The 27,651-nt window shown below is 50.0% G+C and overlaps 2 protein-coding genes across 5 annotated transcripts in view; both read right to left on the bottom strand.

Annotated features, from left to right (window-relative positions):
- The window catches only part of LAMB2 (laminin subunit beta 2), a 112,291-nt gene extending 98,534 nt beyond the window's left edge, over positions 1–13,757 (bottom strand). The window contains exon 1 of the mRNA XM_073644859.1: positions 13,548–13,757. The gene's annotated coding sequence lies outside the window, so the exon portion shown is untranslated. The remainder of the gene's footprint in view (positions 1–13,547) is intronic.
- Positions 13,758–20,370: 6,613 nt separating this feature from the next.
- LOC141157491 (laminin subunit beta-1-like) overlaps positions 20,371–27,651 on the bottom strand; it is an 81,082-nt gene continuing 73,801 nt past the window's right edge. For 2 of the 4 annotated variants that reach the window (XM_073644853.1, XM_073644852.1), the window contains one exon: positions 20,371–20,962. In XM_073644853.1, coding sequence (XP_073500954.1) covers positions 20,829–20,962 — 134 coding nt within the window. In that variant the 3' untranslated portion in view covers positions 20,371–20,828. The remainder of the gene's footprint in view (positions 20,963–27,651) is intronic. The other 2 variants (XM_073644855.1, XM_073644854.1) reach the window with 1 other exon arrangement.

The raw sequence follows: 27,651 nt of genomic DNA, 5'->3' as shown, positions 1-27,651 counted from the left end.
CAGATTTATACAGTCACCACTAGGGGGAGCTCACTACATACAGATTTATACAGTCACCACTGGGGGGCGCTCACTACATACAAATTTAGACATCCACCACTAGAGGGAGCTCACTATATACAGATTTATACAGCCACCACTAGGAGGAGCTCACTACATACAGATTTATACAATCACCACTAGAGGGAGCTCACTACATACAGATTTATACAATCACCACTAGGAGGAGCTCACTACATACAGATTTATACAGCCACCACTAGGGGGAGCTCACTACATACAGATTTACACATCCACCACTAGAGGGAGCTCACTATATACAGATTTATACAGCCACCACTAGGGGTTGCTCACTACATACAGATTTATACAATCACCACTAGAGGGAGCTCACTACATACAGATTTATACAGTCACCACTAGAGGGAGCTCACTACATACAGATTTATACAGTTACCACTAGAGGGAGCTCACTACGTACATATTTATACAGTCACCACTAGAGGGAGCTCACTACATACAGATTTATACAGTCACCACTAGCTGGAGCTCACTACATACAGTTTTATACAGTCACCACTAGAGGGAGCTCACTACATACAGATTTATACAGTCACCACTAGCTGGAGCTCACTACGTACAGATTTATACAGTCACCACTAGCTGGAGCTCACTACATACAGATTTATACAGTCACCAGTAGAGGGAGCTCACTACATACAGATTTATACAGCCACCACCAGGGGGAGCTCACTACATACAGATTTATACAACCACCACTAGGGGGAACTGACTACATACAGATTTATACAGTTACCACTGGGGGGTGCTCACTACATACAGATTTATACAGTCACCACTAGAGGGAGCTAACTACATACAGATTTATACAGTCACCACTAGAGGGAGCTCACTACATACAGATTTATACAGCCACCACCAGGCGGAGCTCACTACATACAGATTTATACAACCACCACTAGGGGGAGCTGACTACATACAGATTTATACAGTCAACACTGGGGGGTGCTCACTACATACAGATTTATACAGTCACCACTAGAGAGAGCTCACTACATACAGATTTATACAGTCACCACTAGCTGGAGCTCACTACATACAGATTTATACAGTCACCACTAGAGGGAGCTCACTACATACAGATTTATACAGTCACCACTAGCTGTAGCTCACTACATACAGATTTATACAGTCACCACTAGAGGGAGCTCACTACATACAGATTTGTACAGTCACCACTAGAGGGAGCTCACTACATACAGATTTATACAGCCAGCACCAGGGGGAGCTCACTACATACAGATTTATACAGCCACCACTAGGGGGAGCTCACTACATACAGATTTATACAGTCACCACTGGGGGGCGCTCACTACATACAGATTTATACAGTCACCACTAGAGAGAGCTCACTACATACAGATTTATACAGCCACCACTAGGGGGAGCTCACTACATACAGATTTATACAGTCACCACTGGGGGTCGCTCACTACATACAGATTTATACAGTCACCACTAGAGAGAGCTCACTACATACAGATTTATGCAGTCACCACTAGAGGGAGCTCAGCACATACAGATTTATACAGTCACCACTAGAGAGAGCTCACTACATACAGATTTATACAGTCACTACTAGAGGGAGCTCAGTGCATACAGATTTATACAGTCAACACTAGGGGGAGCTCACTACATGTTGATTAATACAGCCACCACTAGTGGGAGCTCACTACATACAGATTTATACAGTCACCACTGGGGGTCGCTCACTACATACAGATTTATACAGTCACCACTGGGGGGCGCTCACTACAAACAGATTTGTACAGCCACCACTAGGGGAAGCTCACTACATACAGATTTATACAGCCACCACTAGCTGGAGCTCACTACATACAGATTTATACAGCCACCACTAGATGGAGCTCACTACATACAGATTTATACAGCCACCACTAGAGGGAGCTCACTACATACAGATTTATACAGCCACCACTAGATGGAGCTCACTACTAGTGTTGAGCCACCCCCGTAGTGTTCGAGTTCGGTTCGGTTCGTCGAACACCCGTGTGTTCGCCGAACTGTTCGTCGAACTGTTCGTCGAACACCTTCGAACACCGTTAAAACCAATGGCAGGCAAACAAAAACACATAGAAACACATAGAAAACACCTTCAAAGGTGTCCAAAAGCTGACAAACTGCTCAGAAGACACAACTAACACATGGAAAAGTGACAAGTACATATAGTCATGCGAAAATAAAAGAGGTGGAGGAGTAAAAGGAGGGGGAGACACAGATATAGGCATGTCATGCCCTTCTAAAATCCAAAAAGTGAGAAGCCGACACGGCCAGTCCGCTCCTGCCCGTGCCACCTCCGTGTCGCCGGGTTTGTGCCAGAGCCGCGGTGAACCCTGACGGCCAGCCCCCTTCTCCCAATACTGGTGCCTGTCCGCTGGTGGGTCGAGAGAGCCCCCCTGTGGTGGAGGCAGCTCTAAGCTTTTTAATTTAAATTGTCTCTCTAATTTGAATGAATACACTTTAAATCCATTTACAAGGATCTATTGGAGGGCAAGTCTCATGCCAGCAGCCGCGTAATTCCAGCTCCAGTAGCGTCCACTAAAGCTGCTGCAGTTAAAAAGCTTTTATAAGGATCGAGCTCGGCTGTCCACCGCAAGGCATCCTACTGCCAGTCCCAGCCCCTATGCCTTGGGGTGCCTCCTGATGCTCTTCACTAAGTATCCCGTGGTCCCGAAGCATTTCCTTTGAAAAAATTAAGTGTCTAAACTACAGGTGGTGTAGCTTGCTTAACAGCCGGGATAATCCGCTGACTAGCAGACACTGCTACTAGGCACAAAGTATTTCCTGGGCTAGATGCAGTTAAAAATTTGTAATTAGATACTCTCGTTGGATGCTGAGAAAGCATTCCATAGAGTCTCCTGGCACGCCATATATGATTCTCTTAAAAAGCTTGGGGTAGGGGTCTAGGGGACCCTTTTATAGCCAAAATCACGGCCCTGTATCGCAATACGTCACCTAGGCTGAAGATAAATGGAACTGTAGCACCCTGAGGGCTCGGTTGCTACAGACGTATTGCACCTCACCCAGAGGTGTGATATCTCACTCTCAGGTAAGGATGGAGTGTGGATCAGGACCCGACACCTGCATGCATTACACCACATTGCCGTGGGGCAGGGCGACCAATATGCCCCTGAGATGGGCACGACAGTCCCTGTCCCTGGCTGGAGTGGGGGGAGGGAACACTGAGGAAGGGGAACCCTGTAGTGCAGGAGCAGGGAGGAAGCAGTTCCTGGGTGCATTGAGAAGGGAGTATAAAAGGTGGGCACCATCTTAGTTCAGTGCAGAGAAGTCTGAGCAGAAGTGGCAGGGAGCAGGGGCTCTGCATGAGCTCTGCTCCGGAGGCGGGCCTAGTAACAGAGGCCCAGGCCTGGAAGAGGGAGAAGGAAGGAAGAGGAGCGGAGAAGGCTCCAGGAACGAGGAACGAAGGGATCTCAGGGGTGCGGACGGGCGAGTCGCCACCGCACGCCCGAATCCACCTGCGTGGAGGGGTCAGGCCAAAGGGGGTGACCGGTCCCCGAACTAGTGGAGGCAGGAAACGACCCTCAGCTAGAAACCGGAGGCTCTGACATTTTATGTGGCGCAGCCCCTCGCTACACCCGCTAGGAAGGCACCACATAGGGTCAGGGAAACTGGCGCCAAGTTTACCAAGAGGAGGCCCGAGGCAGCCGGACAGAAGTGTTGGTAAGAAAGGCCAGACAAAGGACACACAAAGGGGGTCCTGTGAAGTGCTCCAAAGTTATCTGGGAGTTGTCTGAGCCCCTCACCTGGTGAGCACAGTACGACGTGGGCAGCCGTTACCTGCAGACGTGGTCTGGATAATAAGAACTGTGAGTAAAGGCCCTGGACTGCATCACTGACTCCGTGTCGTTACTGCTGCTGCCCTGCACCATCACCCCCATCCTCCGCATACACTGCCCTGAGGCTATACTCCTCCCGTGGGGAGTTATGCTACGCTCTGCTGCACCCACAACACCAGCCTCAGCGGTCTGCCCTGTAGCGGCGGTTCACTCTGACCGCAATCCACGGGTGGCGTAGTCGGACATTTAAACATCAAAACCACATAAATAGTTCCGCCACTGGTTTGACCGCCCTGAGCCACGGAACCGGGTCGCCGCCACGAAGACTACAACCACCAGCATCCACCAAAAAGGGTCCGGCTCCGGGTGTCCCAAGGCCCAGGGGGTGCGTCAGAACATTTTCATCACCTTTCACAATCACCAATGGGACAAGGCAGGGATGTCCTCTGTCCCCTCTCTTATACATCCTAGTGACGGAGCACCTGCTCTCATCAATTCGCCATAACCCCAATATTAGGTGGATTGAGGTGGGAGGCACCGAGTACAAGTGCTCTCTATTTGCTGATGATGTCCTAGTATATATCACTCAATCACATATATCCATCCATGCTGTTATGGCTGAAATAGATCACTTTGTTACATGGTAAAATTTTAAAATCAATGCAGCGAAGTCTGAGGCCCTCGATGTCTCCCTCCCCAAATCCATATAGGATTCCATCCAGTCCAACTTTCCCTTTGCCTGGCCCTCACAGGGTATCAAATACTTAGGAATTCCTATTCATAGAGACCTCTCCCATCTATGTTATCTTAATTTTGGGCCCTTTATTGAACAATTCCATACAGACCACGGTTGGCAAGTTAGAACTGTAAGATTCACTACGTGAACCGCTGGTGTTTCGTGGAAAAGCACATGTACACCGCGTTCCAAATTATTATGCAAAAAGTGTTTAGGAGTGATAAGGGAAGAATTTGTTTGTTTGTCAGTTAAACTCATTGATGGTGATGTGTGTCAGGGCTCTTTATATCACTGTAAGCAATTGCAGACACCTGTGCTAATTAGTTTGGCAGGTGTGTCCAATGAAAGGCAAGACTACTTAAGAAGGCTCTCTCACATTATTAAGCAGCCTACATTTTCTGCCAAAATGGGAAAGAAAAAGGATGTGTCGGCTGCTGAGAAGCAACAAATTGTGGAGTGTTTAGGTCAAGGCATGACTACAATCAACATTGTGCGATGATCAGGATGAAGTGTCTTGGCAATCAAGAAGTATGTAGCTGATTCACAGTACACACGTGTGCGTGCTGATAAGGGCAAATTGAGGACTCTTTCCTACAGGCAATTACGTCAGGTTGAAAGAGCAGCGGCAAAAAAGCCTTGTCATAGCAGCAGACAAGTTTTTGAAGCTGCTTGTGCCTCCAACGTCCCCCGAACAACAAGATGCAGGGTCCTTCAGAGGTTTGCAGCTGTGCATACGCCATCCTGTCGACCTCCTCTATCCACTTCACACAAGCAGAAACGGCTCCAGTGGGCCAAACATTACATGAAGACTGATTTCAAAACTGTTTTGTTCACGGATGAGTGCCGTGCAGCGCTCGATGGTCCAGATGGATGGAGTGGAGGATGGCTGGTTGATGGACACCCCACGCAAACACGGCTACAGCGCCAACAAGGAGGAGGTGGAGTAATGTTTTGGGCTGGAATCATGGGGAGAGAGATTGTCGGCCCCTTTAGGATCCCTGAAGGCGCTAAAGATGAACTCCATAATGTATGTGGATTTTCTCAAACAGCACTTCCTGCCATGGTTCAAGAAGAAGAACCGTGTATTTCACAGCAAGATCATTTTTCTGCATGATAATGCACCATCTCATGCTGCACATAAAACATCTGCATCTCTGGCTGATATGGGCATAAAAGGGGACAAACTTATGGTGTGACCCCCATGCTCCCCTGACCTCTACCCCATTCAGAACCTCTGGAGCATCATTAAAAGGAGTGTCTATGATGGCGGGAGGCAGTTCACATCTAAGCAACAGCTCTGGGAGGGTATTCTGTCCTCATGCAAAACAATTGAAGCAGAAACCATCCAAAACCTGACAAATTCAATGGACGAGAGAGTTCAGAAGCTCCTTTCGAACAAGCGGTCCTATGTGCAAATGTAACATCACCTAGAATAAAGTTTTGAGTTGAAAACTGTTTGATTTCAGTTTCTAACAACCTGCTAATGCTTATAATTTCAAAAATGACCATTTTTTTGGTCTTTATTAAAATGAAAAGGTTGATCGAAAAGTTTGGGGGATCTAAGAGTGTGGCAACCCAGTAGTCATGATTACTTCGAATTCTGACAATATGAGGGTCATGCTGCAGGTAGTGCAGCAAGAAGGCACTTATGTGTCTTGCGCATCTCGGAGCCCCAAAATTATTTTCCGGGCTAGATGCAGCTAAAAATTATTATTAATTTTAAATCTGGTGGAGCTTAGTATAGATGGCCTAATAGGATCAGTGCTGCACACTGCTACAAAGCCCAAATTATTTTCCAGTCAAGATACAGATAAACATGATTAGTAATTTGAAAGCTTAAAACGTTTGGTAGGGTGATTTTAACCAATCATCAAGCTTTTACTCTCCCCAGGATGACACAGGGGTAGAAAAGTCGTTTTGGATCCATGATTTGTTCATCTTTATGAACGTGAGTCTGTCTACATTATCAGTGGAGAGCCGCGTGCGCTTATCTGTCAGCACACCACCAGCAGCGCTGAACACACGTTCAGACAGAACGCTGGCTGCGGGGCATGACAAGATCTCCAAGGCGTAAGTGGCTAGCTCCGGCCATTATCCAGATTGGAAGCCCAAAAAGAGCAAGGGTCCAGTGACACAGTCGTGGCTTCAATGTTTACTTGGAGATACTCCTGTACCATCGTCTCTAGGCGTTGACTATGTGTCAGACTTCTTGTCTCCTGTGGCCTTGCAAAGGATGGGCTAAAAAAGTGGTGAAATGATTCCGCAAAATTGATGTTACCAGCAGATACTGTGGTTCTGTTACGGTTTGAGTGCTGAACACTTGACGGTCCCACGGTTGGCAAGTTGGAACTGTGAGATTCACTACGTGCACCACTGGTATTTTGTGGAAAAGCACATGTAAGATTCTGCAACAGTCTCTGCTGATACTCCTGCATGCGTGCATCCCTTTCTATGGCAGGAATAATTTCTGCAAATTTACTTTTGTACCGGGGATCTAACAGTGTGGCAACCCAGTAGTCAGGATTATTTCTAATTCTCACAATTCGAGGGTCATGTTGCAGGTAGTGCAGCAAGAAGGCACTCATGTGTGTTGCGCATCCAGGAGCACCAAGTCCCTGTTGTGTTGGTGGCGAGGTAACAATCATGCTTCCTTCCTCTGTCCTCTCCCCCCAACCTCGCACAACAGAAATGTGATCAAGGTCTCCCTCATCTGATGATAAATGGATATGAATAGCGGTACCAGAGCGCCAATAACAGGGCAAAAATATTAAAAGGACTGATTTATTAATATACACACAACGCGTTTCGGTGGACACAGCCACCCTCATCTGATGAGTCTTCCATCAGTTCGTCCTCCACTTTTTCCTGGGCTCCTGCACCTTCCTCACTAGTTTGGCTGCTACCATGCGCCCTGGTAAAACCATCTCCCCCACCCTCACATGCCTGCCGCCTTGGTGCTGCCGACCGTCTGGACCTTGCAGATGTTAGCCCTTCCGCATACAACTCCTCCTCCTCTACTTCCTCCACCTCCTCTTGTGCCACCACCTGACTCCGAATTCTGTTTAACATGTGCTCCAGCATGTAAATCACCGGAATAGTCATGCTGATAATGGCATCGTCAGCACTAAACATCTTCGTCGCCATTTCAAAACTGTGCAGAAGGGTGCATAGGTCCCTGATCTGAGACCACTCCTCCAGCGTGATTTGCCCCACCTCTGGATCTCGTTGGCCCAGGCTATATGTCAGAACGTATTGCACCAGGGCTTGTCGGTGCTGCCACAGTCGCTGCAACATGTGCAGAGTTGAATTCCACCGGGTAGGCACATCGCATTTTAGCCGGTGAAGTGGCAGGCCCAACGACTTCTGTAGAGATGTAAGTCGCTGAGCTGCGGGATGCGAACGGCGGAAGTGAGCACACAGCGACCGTGCCCTCTGCAGAAGGCCATCTAGTCTGGGATAGTGGGCTAAAAATTGCTGGACAACCAGGTTCAACAGGTGAGCCATACAAGGCACGTGTGTGACATTGCCCCGGCGAAGGGCCGCACCCAGGTTTGCAGCATTGTCGCGCACACGGCCTTCCCTGGTTTCAGGTCCAGTGGAGACAACCATTCATGAAATTGGTTCTCCAGAGCTGACCACAACTCCTCAGCTGTGTGACTCACATTTCCCAGACATTTCAATGTAAAAACTGCCTGATGACGTTGAGCCCTACTGCCAGCATAGTAAGGAGGTGTGCAGGATCCCTTCTGCGCAGTTAGAAAGCTTGTGGCATGACCAGACAGGCTTTGGGTGCAGGTGGAAGACCGAGAGGAGGTTGAGGAGGCAGAAGCAGTGGAGGAACTTTGACATAAAGAGGATTGACGCACAACTCGTGGGGACGGCAAGACTTGGACAGCAGCCCCTTGTCCTGCTGTCACCATAGTTACCCAGTGCCCAGTCAGCGACATGTAACGCCCCTGTCCATGCCTACTCGTCCAAGTGTCTGTGGTGAAATGCACCCTGTCACACACAGAGTTTCTCAAAGAAGCGGTGATGTTGTGTGCGACATGCTGGTGGAGCGCAGGCACACCTTTCTTTGAGAAGTAGTGCCGACTGGGCATCTGGTACTGGGGCACTGCGACGGACATAAGGTCTCAAAAATCCTCTGTGTCCACCAGGCGGAAAGGCAGCATTTCTGTAGCCAAGAGCTTGCAGATGGTGAAATTCAACCTCTTAGCTTTCTCATGGCTAGGAGGAAATGGTCTTTTACTTGTCCACATCTGAGGGACCGAGGGCTGGCTATTGTGCTTAGACGGGGTTGATAAGGGTGTCCCCGGCAAACTGCCGGTCTGTGAGGAAGATGCAGGCGGACATGTTAGGTTGCCTTGATCCAAAGGTGGTGCTATCGATGTCGGACAGCGCTCAACACCAGCTGGTGTTACCACCTCCAAAGAAAATGATGACCTGCCAATCACGCTGGCTGTTGCGGGTAAAGAGGTGGCAGGTCTGCGCCCCAAAACAGGTGTGACTGCTGTCCCCCCAGTCACAGAGGATGAAGAGGCCGCGGATGCACAAGATATGTCAGACGGCGGTTGGCCCGGCCGGCTAGGCCGCATTGTAGCACACTGAGCTTCCCACTGCAACTTATGCTTCATGTCCATGTGCCGGTTCATGCATGAAGTACTCAAACTATGTATTTTTTGGCCTCTACTTAGCTTTTGCTGACAAATGTTACAGATAACACGAGTTGGGTCATCTTTATCGATCTGAAAAAATGCCCAGGCTATGCAAGGCTTAGCACCCATGCGACCTGAAGAGCCACCACGACTTGTGGTGAGAGGCAGAGTTGTGTTTGAGGATGCAGTTGTTGACGTGCTTCCAGTACTACGTCTCTGTCCAGGAAGGCGTAACCTGACCTCGTCGTCACTAGCATCTTCCTCCACCTCCTCTGCTGACCTCATCTCTTGGCTGACTGTGGGTTGACAGTAAGTGGGATCTCCAACCTCATCATCATCACCCTGTGTGTTATCACACCCGTCGTCCTCAGAGCCAACCTGTTCCTGCCCTGACAAAAAACTAAAGTTGTCGCTCCAATCAGGTATTTGAGTCTCATCATCGTCTTCCTCATTGTCTCCACCAACAGGAGTTACAGTTTGGGAATGAGGGTCTACATTATGGTCAGAACCTTCTGCGTCTGGTCCTGGATCCGACTCATAAAGATTCTGGGCATCAGTGCAGATCATTTCCTCGTCTGGATTCACAGAAGCGCTGGAGTCGACCTCTGATTCCCAGGCTATAGTATGAGTAAACAGCTCTGCAGACTCAACCATCTGTTCTACCTCATACTCAGACGGGCAGCTGGAGATTTGGGAGCTGTGAGGAAGCAAGTGCGATTTGGGTGACACCTTTGAGGACTGGAGTATTTGTGATGTTGAAGTTGATGTGGAGGAGAGCCCACTTAAAGGAGCACTTGATATCCGTTGAAGCACCTGCTGTTTTTGTGCCTCATCTGGAATTTGTAGCGATTGGCGTGGCCGTAAGAAAGGGATCGTATCACATTGTTCGCTAAAAGAAGTAGACATTTTAGTTTGGCTGGAAGATGGTCTTTCTTCTGCAGATGTTACTGTTGCTTTAACACCTACCCCACGGACACAACCTTTTTTCCCCTTCCCAACACGCCTATTCCACTTTCCACCAGCAGCAGGCCTTTTTCCACTCATTTTGGTGGTTAACTAATTCACAACTCTGGAGTTGTTTGCACAAAAAAACAATGGATGGTAACCGAGCAGAGCTGAGTGGCCAAACTGTGGTATTAGGCCAAAACTATTGGCTGGGTTAGATGCAGAAAAAAATTATATTCAGTTTGCAACCTGATGGAGGTCAGTATAGATGGACTAATAGAACAAGTCCCACACACAGCTAGAAGCCCAATATTTTTTCAGAGGTACTGTAGATGCAGATAAAAATTAGTTTTAATTTGCAACCTGATGGAGGTCAGTATAGATGGACTAATAGAATGATGCTATGCCCAAAAGATTTTACTTCACTAGGTGCAGTAAAAAAATTGGTATTCTATACACAGGTGGTATATCTTGCAACACAGATAGGCTACTCCACTGACTAACACACTCTGCAATAGGCCAAAAAGGATTAGCTTTGCTAGATTCAGCCAAATGCTGTGAAAAAAACTTGCACAGCACTGGCACAGACCTGCCTGGCAAAAACTGATAGGAACTGATGTAACCTAGTCCTGAAAAGGACTCCAATTACAATTAGTCTTTACTCCCACAATCTATCTATTTAAGAGCACAGACCTGCTTGATAAAAGTCGTAGGAAATGCTGTAACCTAGTCCTTAAAAGGACTGCAATCACAACTATTCCCTACTCCCAAGCTATCTGTATATTTGTGCGAAAATTGGCTTGAAATTAACAAGGTATAGCGCACACAGCAACAGCGGTGCCGTCTAACACGCAGCTGCAGCAGTGAGAAAATGGTGGCGACGGGGAAAATGGCTTGGTCTTATAGGGCAAGGACATGTGACATACACTGCCAATGACACATGCCCTTGCTTGTGTGAAAAAAAGCACTTCGCTCCGTGTGTGCGCTGCTGATAGGCTGACAGATTGCACCTCCCCACTGCAAATGCGGGAAAGAGAAAAAAAAATGGAGATCTTCATTGTTCCTGCAGAGATCCATCCCCTGCCCCTCCCCCCACCCCGCTGTACACTCAAACTGCGTATTAACATTAATTTTCATCATTACTGAGAAAAAATCCAGTTATGATTTTGGTGCACGAACAGTTATCGAACATAACCTCGAACAGCCGAATTTTTCTCAAATTGTTCGTGTTCGCCGACCGGCTCGAACACCGCCCAAAACAGCTCGAATTTGAGATTGGCGAACAGTTCGAGTAGAACAACGCTCATCTCTACTCACTACATACAGATTTATACAGCCACCACTAGATGGAGCTCACTACATACAGATTTATACAGCCACCACTAGATGGAGCTCACTACATACAGATTTATACAGCCACCACTAGGGGGAGCTCACTACATACAGATTTATACAGTCACCACTAGAGGGAGCTCACTACATACAGATTTATACAGCCACCACTAGATGGAGCTCACTACATACAGATTTAGACAGCCACCACTAGAGGGAGCTCAATACTTACAGATTTACACAGCCACCACTAGATGGAGCTCACTACATACAGATTTATACAGTTACCACTAGAGGGAGCTCACTACATACAGATTTATACAGCCACCACTAGAGGGAGCTCAATACTTACAGATTTATACAGTCACTACTAGAGGGAGCTTACTACATACAGATTTACACAGCCACCACTAGATGGAGCTCACTACATACAGATTTATACAGTTACCACTAGAGGGAGCTCACTACATACAGATTTATACAGTCACTACTAGAGGGAGCTCACTACATACAGATTTATACAGCCACCACTAGGGGGAGCTCACTACATGCAGATTTATACAGTCACCACTAGGGGGAGCTCACTACATACAGATTTATACAGCCACCACTAGAGGGAGCTCACTACATACAGATTTGTACAGCCACCACTAGAGGGAGCTGACTACATACAGATTTATACAGTCACCACTAGAGGGAGCTTACTAAATACAGATTTATACAGTCACTACTAGAGGGAGCTCACTACATACAGATTTATACATCCACCACTAGAGGGAGCTTACTACATACAGATTTATACAGCCATCACTAGTGGGAACTCACTATATACAGATCTATACAGCCACCACTAGAGGGAGCTCACTACATACAGATTTATACAGTCACCACTAGAGGGAGCTCACTACATACAGATTTATACAGTCACCACTAGAGGGAGCTCACTACATACAGATTTATACAGTCACCACTAGAGGGAGCTTACTACATACAGATTTATACAGTTACCACTAGAGGGAGCTCACTACGTACAGATTTATACAGTCACCACTAGAGGGAGCTCACTACATACAGATTTATACAGCCACCACTAGTGGGAACTCACTACATACAGATTTATGCAGCCACCACTAGGAGGAGCTCACTACATACAGATTTATACAGCCACCACTAGGGGGAGCTCACTTCTTCCAAATGTATACATCTCCCATTTGGACACTTTAATAGATTCATATACAGTGAGCGCCCACTAGTGGTGACTGAAATAGTAAATATTTTCAGTCTTCTCAAATGGTTAACCTTAGACGCATTGGGTCCAGTAGTCTCCATGTGCATAACGTCTCCCCCTTCGCATAGGTGTCATTTATTAGATTCTTACCCCGACTCCTCCACCTGATTCTTCTGGGTGGGGTCCTCCTGTGACTCATTATATCATCGAGCCGTCTAGTGAGATGAGTGCAGACTCTGGATCCTCGTAGGTCACAGTCTGACACGGAGCGTCATCTCCTATTCTGTCTCCGACTTGGAGCTGCCAAACAACTGTTCCTAATTTTCCCGTCCGCTTCTGGTCTGTCCCATAGTACTACTACTCCCAGCTGCTGTATTTCCCCAGCCCCACACCTGTGCTTGACACTGACATGCCGTGTGGGGGGGACAGAGACGTGAGACCCCCGGCCTCGCTGGGAAGCTGAAAGTCGCACATAAATGGCTGAATAAAACTTCACATTTGTTTTACTTGGACCCCTCGAGCGCTGCCTTATTTTATTTTAGTTTTGTAAATCTCGAGGACTTTCTTGGTTTCTACCCAAGGACTGATTGCAACACGGACGGAGGACGGTGCCGCTATCTTATGTATTCTAGATGGATGGATGGATGGATGGATGGATGGATAAATAACGGTTATTTCACATCGGAGACATATACATTGTAAGGTAAGTAGATGTTATTAACCCCCATGTCTCCGGGGGTCCCGCCACTTACCCGCTCTGTGTGGTGCAGGTCAGGGGTCCCGGCTGTCAGCCCCCGTGTGTCCTCTCTCCTCAGGCTGTCACATCGGAGCTCTGAAGTTATTTCTATCCAGAATCTTGTGTCAGAAGAAAGTTCTGTTATTGAGGAGGAGGAGGAGGAGGAGACGTTTCCGCGCAGCCCTCACTGCAGACTCCGCCAGAAGCTGCTCATACAAAGCTGGAGTGTTCCCAGTGCTGCGACTGAGGGTGGTACTAAGCCCGCACTCAGGTTACACTCCACGCTGTGCACCGCTGTGTGACACTGACAGTGCGCCCGAGACCCCCGGGACTGGCGGGAGGACAGTCTGTGTACAGCTGTACTATATCTGTTCTGCAGCAGCTGAGGTGTATTATGAGGTTCTGCAGCAGCTGATGACCATTGTGAGGTTCTGCAGCAGCTGAGGTGTATGATGAGGTTCTGCAGCAGCTGAGGTGTATGATGAGGTTCTGCAGCAGCTGAGGTGTATGATGAGGTTCTGCAGCAGCTGAGGTGTATTATGATGTTCTCCAGCAGCTGAGGTGTGCATTATGAGGTTCTGCAGCAGCTGAGGTGTGCATTATGAGGTTCTGCAGCAGCTGGTGTATTACGAGGTTCTGCAGCAGCTGAGATGTATTATGAGGTTCAACAGCAGCTGAGGTGTATTATGTATGAGGTTCTGCAGCGGCTGAGGTGTATTGTGACGTTCTGCAGCAGCTGAGGTGTATTGTGAGGTTCTGCAGCAGCAGAGGTGTATTATGATGTTCTGCAGCAGCGAATGTGTATTATGAGGTTCTGCAGCAGCTGAGGTGTATTATGAGGTTCTGCAGCAGCTGAGGTGTATTATGATGTTCTGCAGCAGCTGAGGTGTATTATGAGGTTCTGTAGCAGTTGAGGTGTATTATGATGTTCTGCAGCAGCTGAGGTGTATTATGATGTTCTGCAGCAGCGAATGTGTATTATGAGGTTCTGCAGCAGCTGAGGTGTATTATGAGGTTCTGCAGCAGCTGAGGTGTATTATGAGGTTCTGTAGCAGTTGAGGTGTATTATGAGGTTCTGCAGCAGCTGAGGTGTATTATGAGATTCTGCAGCAGCTGAGGTGTAATATGAGGTTCTACAGCAGCTGAGGTGTATTATGAGGTTCTGCAGCAGCTGAGGTGTATTATGAGGTTCTGCAGTAGCTGAGGTGTATTAGGAGGTTCTGCAGTAGCTGAGGTGCATTATGAGGTTCTGCAGCAGCTGAGGTGTATTATGAGGTTCTGCAGCAGTTGAGGTGTGTTATGAGGTTCTGCAGCAGCTGAGGTGTATTATGAGGTTCTGCAGCAGCTGAGGAGTATTATGAGGTTCTGCAGCAGCTGAGGTGTAATATGAGGTTCTGCAGCAGCTGAGGTGTATTATGAGGTTCTGCAGCAGCTGAGGTGTATTATGAGGTTCTGCAGCAGCTGAGGTGATTATTGAGGTTCTGCAGCAGCTTAGATGTATAATATGAGTTACTGTAGCAGAGATGTTTATTATAAGGTTCTGCAGCAGCTGAGATGTGTGTTATGAGGTTATGCAGTAGCTGAGGTGTGCATTATGATGTTCTGCAGTAGATGAGGTGTATGATGATGTTCTGCCGCAGCTGAGGTGTATGATGAGGTTCTGCAGCAGCTGAGCTGTGTAGCAGTATATTGTAGATGTGTAGGTGCACAGCTGTATATTTCTATTCTTTAGCCACTAGAACACAGTACTGTAAAACATTCTGCAGCTGCTGAAGAACCTCTTTGTTAATCAGAGTAGGTTCATTACATTTCAATCAGTGTTTGGAACAGAAGAAGAAATTTCTTACAAAAACTGATCTGTGACTGTGAATTCTGCAGGAAGAGAGCAGCAGCGTCCAGTGCCGCTTATTTCAATATAGTCCATCTTCAATTATATCACATTTCATGCTCTAGTTACATCCAGAGCTGCATTCAGTAATCTAGAGCTGCACATTTCTCCACCTTCCTATGATTTCTTTGCTGCATTTAGCAATAACACACACTGCCCTCTAGTGGTGATGAGCTGACAGTACACCTGCAATACCTGTACATTAGATCACCAGACTATGTGTCATATAGAGAAGGTCTATAGGTGTCTCCACCTCTCCTATAGTTCCCTCCTGGCAGCGGCCTCCACCTCTCCTGTAGTCCTCTCCTGGCAGCGGCCTCCACCTCTCCTGTAGTCCCCTCCTGGCAGTGGCCTCCACCTCTCCTGTAGTTCGCTCCTGGCAGCGGCCTCCACCTCTCCTGTAGTCCCCTTCTGGCAGCGGCCTCCACCTCTCCTGTAGTCCCTTCCTGGCAGCGGCCTCCACCTCTCCTGTAGTCCCTTCCTTGCAGCAACCTCCACCTCTCCTGTAGTCCCTTCCTGGCAGCGGCCTCCACCTCTCCTGTAGTCCCTTCCTGGCAGCAGCCTCCACCTCTCCTGTAGTCCCTTCCTGGCAGCGGCCTCCACCTCTCCTGTAGTCCCTTCCTTGCAGCACCCTCCACCTCTCCTGTAGTCCCCTCCTGGCAGCAGCCTCCACCTCTCCTGTAGTCCCTTCCTGGCAGCAGCCTCCACCTCTCCTGTAGTCCCTTCCTGGCAGCGGCCTCCACCTCTCCTGTAGTCCCTTCCTGGCAGCAGCCTCCACCTCTCCTGTAGTCCCCTTGTGGCAGTGGCCTCCACCTCTCCTATAGTCCCCTCCTGGCAGTGACCTCCACCTCTCCTATAGTCCCCTCCTGGCAGCGGCCTCCACCTCTCCTGTAGTCCCTTCCTGGCAGCGGCCTCCACCTCTCCTGTAGTCCCTTCCTGGCAGCGGCCTCCACCTCTCCTGTAGTCCCCTTGTGGCAGTGGCCTCCACCTCTCCTATAGTCCCCTTCTGGCAGTGGCCTCCACCTCTCCTATAGTCCCCTTCTGGCAGTGGCCTCCACCTCTCCTATAGTTCCCTCCTGGCAGCGGCCCCCACCTCTCTTGTAGTCCCTTCTTGGCAGCGGCCCCCACCTCTCCTATAGTCCCCTCTTGGCAGCAGCCTCCACCTATCCTATAGTCCCCTCCTGGCAATGGCCTCCACCTCTCCTATAGTCCCTCCTGGCAGCGGCCTCCACATTCCTATAGTTCGCTCCTGGCAGCGGCCTTCACCTCTCCTATAGTCCCTCCTGGCAGCAGCCTCCACCTCTCCTATAGTTCGCTCCTGGCAGCGGCCTTCACCTCTCCTATAGTCCCTCCTGGCAGCGGCCTCCACCTCTCCTATAGTCCCTCCTGGCAGCGGCCTCCACCTCTCCTATAGTTCCCTCCTGGCAGCAGCCTCCACCTCTCCTTAAGTCCCCTCCTGGCAGCGGCCTCCACCTCTCCTATAGTCCCTCCTGGCAGCGGCCTCCACCTCTCCTATAGTCCCTCCTGGCAGCGGCCTCCTCCTCTCTTATAGTCTCTTCCTGGCAGCGGCCTCCACCTCTCCTGTACTCCCCCTCTTGGCAGCAGCCTCCACCTCTCCTATAGGCCCCTCCTGGTAGCGGCCTCCACCTCTCCTATAGTCCCTTCCTGGCAGCGGCCTCCACCTCTCCTGTACTCCCCCTCTTGGCAGCAGCCTCCACCTCTCCTATAGGCCCCTCCTGGTAGCGGCCTCCACCTCTCCTATAGTCCCTTCCTGGCAGCGGCCTCCACCTCTCCTATAGGCCCCTCCTGGCAGCGGCGTCCACCTCTCCTATATTCCCCTCCTGGCAGCAGCCTCCACCTCTCCTATAGTCCCCTCCTGGCAGCGGCCTCCACCTCTCCAATAGTCCCTCCTGGCAGCGGCCTCCACCTCTCCTATAGTCCCTCCTGGCAGCGGCCTCCACCTCTCCTATAGTTCGCTCCTGGCAGCGGCCTCCACCTCTCCTATAGTTCGCTCCTGGCAGCGGCCTTCACCTCTCCTATAGTCCCTCCTGGCAGCGGCCTCCACCTCTCCTATAGTCCCCTCCTGGCAGCAGCCTCCACCTCTCCTATAGTCCCCTCCTGGCAGCGGCCTCCACCTCTCTTATAGTCTCCTCCTGGCTGCGGCCTCCACCTCTCCTGTACTCCCCCTCTTGGCAGCAGCCTCCATCTCTCCTATAGGCCCCTCCTGGTAGCGGCCTCCACCTCTCCTGTAGTCCCTTCCTGGCAGCGGCCTCCACCTCTCCTGTAGTCCCCTTGTGGCAGTGGCCTCCACCTCTCCTATAGTCCCCTTCTGGCAGTGGCCTCCACCTCTCCTATAGTCCCCTTCTGGCAGTGGCCTCCACCTCTCCTATAGTTCCCTCCTGGCAGCGGCCCCCACCTCTCTTGTAGTCCCTTCTTGGCAGCGGCCCCCACCTCTCCTATAGTCCCCTCTTGGCAGCAGCCTCCACCTATCCTATAGTCCCCTCCTGGCAATGGCCTCCACCTCTCCTATAGTCCCTCCTGGCAGCGGCCTCCACATTCCTATAGTTCGCTCCTGGCAGCGGCCTTCACCTCTCCTATAGTCCCTCCTGGCAGCAGCCTCCACCTCTCCTATAGTTCGCTCCTGGCAGCGGCCTTCACCTCTCCTATAGTCCCTCCTGGCAGCGGCCTCCACCTCTCCTATAGTCCCCTCCAAGCAGCGGCCTCCACCTCTCCTATAGTTCCCTCCTGGCAGCAGCCTCCACCTCTCCTTAAGTCCCCTCCTGGCAGCGGCCTCCACCTCTCCTATAGTCCCTCCTGGCAGCGGCCTCCACCTCTTCTATAGTCCCTCCTGGCAGCGGCCTCCTCCTCTCTTATAGTCTCCTCCTGGCAGCGGCCTCCACCTCTCCTGTACTCCCCCTCTTGGCAGCAGCCTCCACCTCTCCTATAGGCCCCTCCTGGTAGCGGCCTCCACCTCTCCTATAGTCCCTTCCTGGCAGCGGCCTCCACCTCTCCTGTACTCCCCCTCTTGGCAGCAGCCTCCACCTCTCCTATAGGCCCCTCCTGGTAGCGGCCTCCACCTCTCCTATAGTCCCTTCCTGGCAGCGGCCTCCACCTCTCCTATAGGCCCCTCCTGGCAGCGGCGTCCACCTCTCCTATATTCCCCTCCTGGCAGCAGCCTCCACCTCTCCTATAGTCCCCTCCTGGCAGCGGCCTCCACCTCTCCTATAGTCCCTCCTGGCAGCGGCCTCCACCTCTCCTATAGTCCCTCCTGGCAGCGGCCTCCACCTCTCCTATAGTTCGCTCCTGGCAGCGGCCTCCACCTCTCCTATAGTTCGCTCCTGGCAGCGGCCTTCACCTCTCCTATAGTCCCTCCTGGCAGCGGCCTCCACCTCTCCTATAGTCCCCTCCTGGCAGCAGCCTCCACCTCTCCTATAGTCCCCTCCTGGCAGCGGCCTCCACCTCTCTTATAGTCTCCTCCTGGCTGCGGCCTCCACCTCTCCTGTACTCCCCCTCTTGGCAGCAGCCTCCATCTCTCCTATAGGCCCCTCCTGGTAGCGGCCTCCACCTCTCCTGTAGTCCCTTCCTGGCAGCGGCCTCCACCTCTCCTGTAGTCCCCTCCTGGCAGTGGCCTCCACCTCTCCTATAGTCCCCTCCTGGCAGCGGCCCCCACCTCTCTTGTAGTCCCTTCTTGGCAGCGGCCCCCACCTCTCCTATAGTCCCCTCTTGGCAGCGACCTCCACCTATCCTATAGTCCCCTCCTGGCAATGGCCTCCTCCTCTCCTATAGTTCCCTCCTGGCAGCGGCCTTCACCTCTCCTATAGTGCCTCCTGGCAGCAGCCTCCACCTCTCCTATAGTCCCCTCCTGGCAGCGGCCTCCACCTCTCCTATAGTCCCTCCTGGCAGCGGCCTCCACCTCTCCTGTACTCCCCCTCTTGGCAGCAGCCTCCACCTCTCCTATAGGCCCCTCCTGGTAGCGGCCTCCACCTCTCCTATAGTCCCTTCCTGGCAGCGGCCTCCACCTCTCCTATAGGCCCCTCCTGGTAGCGGCCTCCACCTCTCCTATAGTCCCTTCCTGGCAGCGGCCTCCACCTCTCCTGTAGTCCCCTCCTGGCAGCGGCCTCCACCTCTCCTGTAGTCCCTTCCTGGCAGCGGCCTCCACCTCTCCTGTAGTCCCTTCCTGGCAGCAGCCTCCACCTCTCCTATAGTTCCCTCCTGGCAGCAGCCTCCACCTCTCCTATAGTCCCCTCCTGGTAGCGGCCTCCACCTCTCCTATAGTCCCTCCTGGCAGCGGCCTCCTCCTCTCTTATAGTCTCCTCCTGGCAGCGGCCTCCACCTCTCCTGTACTCCCCCTCTTGGCAGCAGCCTCCATCTCTCCTATAGGCCCCTCCTGGTAGCGGCCTCCACCTCTCCTATAGTCCCTTCCTGGCAGCGGCCTCCACCTCTCCTATAGGCCCCTCCTGGCAGCGGCCTCCACTTCTCTTTGCAGAACCAGGGTCAGCGCATCATATCTGGAAAGATATAGCACCTGGACCTTGTTTTGCCCCCTGTTCTTATCTATAAAACCCCCACAATACATAGCCCCCATCTCCTGTTATATGTGTTACCCCAAGATGATACCAACAGCACGTGTACAATTCCCTGCAGCTCCCCCACAGGAGAAGTAAGGCGTTACATGGTTCCTATCGCTGTCCATGTATATGTGTTACCCCAAGATGATACCAACAGCACGTGTACAATTCCCTGCAGCTCCCCCACAGGAGAAGTAAGGCATTACATGGTTCCTATCGCTGTCCATGTAATACATGTTATGTTGAGTCCTCCAGAGTCTGCACAGTAGATTTAGTATGGAAATCATTAAAAATTCAGGCAATTTTTAGAAAATGACACAAAACAGCAGGAAGAAGTTTAGCATTACTTATTTTAATACATCCCCGTCACCGTATACAAACATCGGGGTCCGGACCCTCCTAATACACAGGATTGTCATCAGGGTTTGGGTGCTGGTGTACGTTACAATGTCACCCGGGTGGCTTTTCTGGTGTCTCACCTTCCACACTGGGCACCAGTGCCTATGACCCATGTCCAGGGTTATAATCTTGCCCTCATCCTTCCTTTCCTCCATTCTTAGATTTTCGGGTTTTGGGAAAGCTGGGTGACAACCAATATGGCAGCCATTACAGCTTCCACCCGAGTTGTCACCAAATTTTTCCAGACTCCAGGAGAACAACTCCGCCTAGTGAGAAGGAGGGAGGACATATATTATTATTGGGGTGTGGGGAAATATGGGTGCCAATCCCTATGTGAGTGATTATGGTGGCCATATTGGTTGTCACCCAGCTTTTCCATGATGTTCCTGTATCATTGCATCCTCAGAGGGGGAAGTAGTGATGTGACCGATGGGAGCTGTTGTTAACAAGTGGAGTAGACGATGGATCGTTCTCGGATGTGCTCCAGCAGACCGGACGTTTTATTCTCCAGCTCCTCAAGTTCTGATATTTTCGACCTGATTTCTTCTTCGTTAGATTTAAACCTTTCGTCAAGACCTGAAATAAGACGTAAAGTAAATCAGATCACTACATGTGCCATAGTTCCTTCAAGTTAAAGGGTTTCTCCACTTTTTACCCCCCACAATAGTGTCCTGCTGCTGGGATCACTGGTGATTAGCTGTAAACTGTGGCAGCAAGTGTTTGATTTCTCTGCAGCGCCCCCACAGGACAAATGAGGTACTACTGAAATCACTAGATGCCTGTGTAACTGTCACGCCAGGTGTGAGTGGAACACAGAGAGTCACGCCAGGTGTGAGTGGAACACAGAGAGTCACGCCAGGTGTGAGTGCAACACAGAGGGGAAAGGGAAAGGGAGCCCAGACACTAGGGAAAGGGGGAAGAGGTGACCTCCTAATCTGGACCAGCGTCACCCTGTCTCCCCCTAACGTCCCTATACAGCCTCCACAGCTGTCGCCGATCACGTGCCTCGCCCTACTTTCCCTGGCGTAAGGCTATAGATGGGGGTGGAAGGAGATGAGCACTAGTCAACCACCGCTAGCACTCTAAAGACAAAAGGGGAAGACAACACAGGGGAACAACAACTCAGCTTTAGAAGAACTCCAACAGGGCACACGGCCTCAAGACTCTAGAGAGGACGTGATGCTGCTTCAGCCAAGTTCCAAGTAGAAATGAGTATAACCGGCGACGCCCACCTAGACACGCCAGGTATATATACACCCAGACTAAAGGGAGGTAATCGCTGGGTCATAAACATAGCCTCCTATCTAGACAGCTGTCTGCATTGCCAAACGTGGAGACCTCCTGCAAGCCACTGTAGGGCGACTGTCTGTCACCTCTGACACACCTGTGACAGTACCCCCCCCCCCCTACGAGTGGCCTCCGGAGACTCAGGACTGGGTTTCTCAGGATAAGAGTTGCGGAATGAGCGAACCAGCCTGGGAGCGTTCACCTCTGACGCTGAAATCCACGTCCTCTCCTCCGGACCATAACCTTTCCAGTGCACCAAGTATTGCAGAGAACGACGTTGGAGACGAGAATCTACAATCCTCGAAATCTCAAACTCCAAATTACCATCAACCATTACTGGGGTCGGTGGTAGAGGCGAGGGCTCAAGAGGTTCTACGTACCTTTTGAGTAAGGACCTGTGAAACACATTGTGAACCTTAAGGGCCCGAGGAAGTTCAAGACGAAACATTGCTGGGTTAATGACGGCGGTAATTTTGTAGGGACCAATAAACTTAGGTCCCAGCTTCCAAGAAGGAACTTTCAATCTTATATACCTGGTAGACAATCACACAAAGTCATTCACATTCAGGTCTAGATCTGGCAAGCGTTTTCTGTCAGCCATACGTTTATACCTGTCACCCATGGTCTTCAAATTACACAGAACCCTCCGCCACACCGAGGAGAGCGACGAAGCAAAATGCTTCTCCTCAGGAACTCCTGAACCTCCTCCCCCACTGAAAGTACCAAACTGTGAATGGTAACTGTATGCACCGAAGAACGGTGACCTGCCAGTGGATTCTTGACAATGATTATTAATGGCAAATTCTGCCAGCGGTAAGTAGGATGCCCAATCCTCCTGATTTTCGGAGACGAAACACCTGAGGTAGGTCTCCAAATTCTGATTGACACGCTCGATCTCTCCATTCGACTGATGGTGGAAGGCAGAGGAAAAGGACAGCTGCACCCTCAGTCGAGAACAGAATGCCTTCCAGAACTTGGAAACAAACTGGCTCCCCCAATTAGACACCACATCAGAGGGAACCTTGTGAAGCTTCAGGATCTCGTTTATGAACACCTGAGCAAGTATCTTGGCATTGGGAAGTGCCGGTAAAGCGACAAAGTGAGCCATTTTACTGAACCTATCTACTACTACCAAAACCACCGTTTTGTTGCCTGCAGAAACCGGTAGGTCAGTAATAAAATCTATGGACATGTGTGTCCATGACCTGCTAGGAATAGGTAGCGGAAGACGAGTGTGCGAAACCTTAGAACGCGCGCAAATACTACAAGCAGCTACGTGTTCAATCACATCCCGATGCAACCACGGCCACCAAAAACGACGAGAGGGGAGGTCCGCGAATGCCTTACCACCTGGATACCCAGCAAGCACAGAGTTATGATGTTCCTTAATTACTTTGCGGCGTAGATCAGATGGTACAAATTACTTTCCTGAAGGGCAGAAGGCAGGGGCGTCCCCCTGAGCCTCCAACACCTCACCCTCCAGTTCAGGATAAAGAGGTGAAATGACTACCCCTTTCTGTAATATCGGGGCAGGGTTCTCATGGTTACCACCACCTGGGAAGCTCCGGGACAAAGCATCAGCCTTGACGTTTTTGACCCCTGGACAAAAAGTGACAACAAAATTGAACCTAGTAAAAAACAGGGACCATCTGGTTTGCCTGGGGTTGAGACGTTTAGCTGACTGGAGATATGACAGGTTCTTATAGTCAGTAATAGCAGTAATAGGCTGGACAGCTCCCTCCAACCAATGTCGCCATTCCTCGAACGCCAATTTGATCGCCAAAAGTTCCCTATTACCCACGTCATAATTTCTCTCAGCCGAAGACAATTTTTTAGAAAAGAAGGTGCATGGAAGCCATTTACCAGAGGATGAACCCTGAGACAACACAGCCCCAACCCCGACATCCGAAGCATCGACCTCCACAATAAAGGGTTGAGAAACATCGGGTTGACTAAGAATAGGTGCAGTTGCAAAATGATTCTTTAAGGAAGAAAAAGCCTGGAGGGAAGCATCCGACCACTTGGAAAAATCAGACCCCTTCTTAGTCATGTCAGTAAGGGGTGTCACTACCACCGAGTAATTTTGGATGAATTTCTTGTAAAAATTAGTAAAGCCCAGAAAACGTTGTAGGGCATTCAGGTTCTCGGGACATTCCCAGTCAAGAACTGCATGGATCTTCTCCGGATCCCTCCGAAAACCTGAAGATGACAACAAGTACCACAAAAACTGTACCTCCTGAACAGCGAAAACACATTTTTCCAGTTTGGCATAAAGTTTGTTATCCCTTAATATCTGAAGCACCTGCTTAACATGCCCCTGATGAGTCTCAAAATCAGGTGAGTAAACCAAAATATCATCCAGATAGACCACCACAAACCTCCCCACCAAATGATGAAAAATATAATTTATGAAATGCTGGAATACCGCAGGTGCATTGGTCAAACCAAAAGGCTTAACCAGACTCTTGAAATGTCCTTCCGGGGTATTGAACGCCGTCTTCCATTCGTCCCCTTCTCTGATTCTAACCAGATTGTAGGCTCCCCTTAAATCCAACTGGGAGAATACCTTAGCTCCCATAACCTGGCTGAACAAATCAGGAATCAGAGGAAGAGGGTATGGATCACGGATGGTAATTTGATTTAATTCCCGGAAATCTAAACAGGGACGTAGACCGCCATCTTTTTTCTTCACAAAGAAGAACCCTGCCGCGATGGGCGAAGAGGAGGGTCTGATATGTCCCATCTCCAGACTTTCTGCAATGAAATCCTTCATGGCTTGTCTCTCAGGGCCAGAAAGATGATATAGTCTGGACTTCGGTAGTTTAGCTCCGGGGGTCAGGTTAATACGACAGTCATATGCACGATGAGGAGGTAAATCCTGACACCCCCCTCAGAAAAAAACGTCCTCAAAACCAGACAGAAAAGCAGGTAATATTTCCGTAGAGACAAAAGCAATGGAAACATCCAGACAGTTCTCATGGCAGTAATCTCCCCGGTTTGCCAATCCACCAATGGATTATGTTTAACAAGCCAAGGGATACCCAAAACAATCGGAGTAAGAAGATTGTCCAGAACATAGCAAAGGATGATTTCACAATGAACTGACCCCATCCTCAGTTTTACATTATGTACAATCTGAGTAAATGCTTTCTGAGCAAGTGGCGCCGAGTCAATGGCGAACATGGAAATAGGTTCAGCTAAACAGCAAGCGAGACCATGAGTTTTCACAAACTCAGTATCAACCATGCTGACCCCGGCTCCACTGTCAACAAACACAGAATTTTTTTCGGTTTTGCTCTCTAGCACCACCTCTGCTGCCAGGACAAAGCAGGAACTGCAGTTTGGCCACAAATGCGCCCCTTGTTTATCCAACTCCAGACTACCGAGAGTTAAACAAGTCTCCTTTTGTTTAGAAATTGAAGGACAGGTCCCAACAAAATGTCCCTTTTTCACACAAAAAAAACATACACCTCTTTTCTTGTGAATCTCCAGGGAGACGTATGATGTAGAGACACCCCCTAACTGCATAGGTTCCTCCACCTCCCCCAGTACTGGTTCACCCCCAGACCGTTCCCTTGGCAAAGGTACACAACCCCAACAAGAAGGCCCCGGAGAAGAAGATTGAACCCGTCTATCCCGAAGGTGCCTATCAAGACGTATGGCCAACAACATGGCAGCCTCCAAGGACTGAGGGGTATCATATACAGCCAATGCATCTTTCAACCTTTCAGTAAGCCCCTCACAAAATTGTCTTGTAAGGGTTGAGTCAATCCATTTGGAATAAGTCGCCCATCTACGGAATTCAGAACTGTACGTCTCCACTGACCGAATCCCCTGCTGAAGGCGACGTAGCCTGGACTCAGCCAAGGCGACTCGGTCAGGGTCATCATAGATGAATGCAAGAGCCCCCCAAAAAAACCTCCACAGACTGGAGACAAACCGAGTCCTGCGGTAAAGAAAAAGCCCAGGATTGAGGATCTCCCTGCAATAGAGAGATCACAATACCAACCTGTTGCTCCTCATTACCGAAGGAGTAGGGACGAAGTTTGAAGTACAATTTGTGTGCCTCCTTAAACACAAAAAACTTGTCCCTACCTCCTGAAAACCTGTCCGGACGGGCAACCTTGGGTTCAGACTGGACAGGCCTACCTGCAGAGACCCCCACATTGGCAGCCTGTAACCGGTGATACTGCTGCTGAACCTCACAGCGGAGGTCATTCACCTCCAGAGACAGACAGCGGAACTGCTCTGCGAGCTCTGCAACTGATCCCATACTAAAGGGAGTAAGGGAAAAAAAAAGGTGCACGCCCAAAAACACACAAAGATAAAAAAAACTAAAATGTCAATCTTGTGTCGTTTTTTTTTTCAAAACATGCTCGGCTGGTTATAATGTCACGCCAGGTGTGAGTGCAACACAGAGAGTCACGCCAGGTGTGAGTGCAACACAGAGGGAAAAGGGAGCCCAGACACTAGGGAAAGGGGGAAGACGTGACCTCCTAATCTGGACAAGCGTCACCCTGTCTCCCCCTAACGTCCCTATACAGCCTCCGCAGCTGTCGCCAATCGCGTGCCTCGCCCTACTATCCCTGGCGTAAGGCTATAGCTGGGGGTGGAAGGAGATGAGCACTAATCAACCTCCGCTAGCACTCTAAAGACAAAATGGGAAGACAACACAGGGGAACAATAACTCAGCTTTAGAAGAACTCCAACAGGGCTCACGGCCTCAAGACTCTAGAGAGGACGTGATGCTGCTTCAGCCAAGTTCCAAGTAGAAATGAGTATAACCGGCGACGCCCACCTAGACACTAGACACAGCAGGTATATGTACACCCAGACTAAAGGGAGGTAGTCGCAGGGTCCTAAACACAGCCTTCTATCTAGGCCGCTGTCTGCATTGCCAAACGTGGAGATCTCCTGCAAACCACTGTAGGGCAACTGTCTGTCACCTCTGACACACCCGTGACAGTAACACACGGACCTGCCGGGTCCTCCAGAGTAAGAGATGTTCTTCGTAGATAATTACTGTGATGGTCGACTGTGGCCCTAGGGCCTGACTAAGACCTTAGTAGGGCGATGTGGAGACTGGGTATAGCGTGCCGCAACCCAGCATGAATCTACAACGGATTATTCTAGAACACAACCTTAAAGGAGTTTTCATCTCATAAAATGATGGTATTTCACTCACTTGAAGGGGTATTCTGGCAAGAAGACACTCCCAGCTATTCAAAAGATAGGTGATAACGTCTAGATCAGTGGGGGCTCCGACCGCTGGGACCCCCGCCATAGCCAGCATCGGGCTACAGTGTGTATGATGGTTATACTTTCTCTATGAGAATACCAGAAATCGCTGAGGTCTCGCCAATCGGACCCCAACTGATGAGCGAATCTGACAAAATTCCAATTCGGTCCAACTTTGGCAGAAAATATGACATGCATCAAATTCAATTGAAGTAAATGGCATGTGCCTTATTATTCTCTGGGGTTCCCTGAGACCCCAAAACATAATAAGCGTAGGGTGAAAAACAAACAAAAAATAATACTCACCTGTCCCACGCCGCAGCCCACCGTCTGGTCCTCTGCGCACCTGCCTACTGCCTCTTCTTTAATGCTCCAGCACGTACAACATCCTCTTCCTCCATCTTCACTGTGCGCCGGGCTCTGACGAGCGTCGCCAAAGGCCAAATCAGCACCTTGAGCGACGCACATTGTGACGGAAGTCCTGGCTCAGAGTGAAGATAGCAGACGTCACGTGCGGTGCAGCAGTAAAGAAGAGCCGGAGGACTGCACGGGAGGCTGCGGCAGTGGGACAGATGAGCCGCATGGTGAGCATTATTTTTAATTTTCACCTCTTTACTCATCAGGACAATGGCTGCCGGCTGAATTTGCAAGAAGTGAATCACAAAAAAATTTGGGTTCATGCGAATCTGAATTTTTTCCGTAAAATTCGAGATTAGCTCAGCTCCTGTTATCAGGAAACT

This window comes from Phyllobates terribilis, unplaced genomic scaffold (assembly GCF_046119375.1).
Source record: "Phyllobates terribilis strain yellow unplaced genomic scaffold, ASM4611937v1 Scaffold_8__6_contigs__length_399053987, whole genome shotgun sequence".
Taxonomy (NCBI): domain Eukaryota; kingdom Metazoa; phylum Chordata; class Amphibia; order Anura; family Dendrobatidae; genus Phyllobates; species Phyllobates terribilis.
This window is presented reverse-complemented; position numbering and strand designations above follow the sequence as displayed.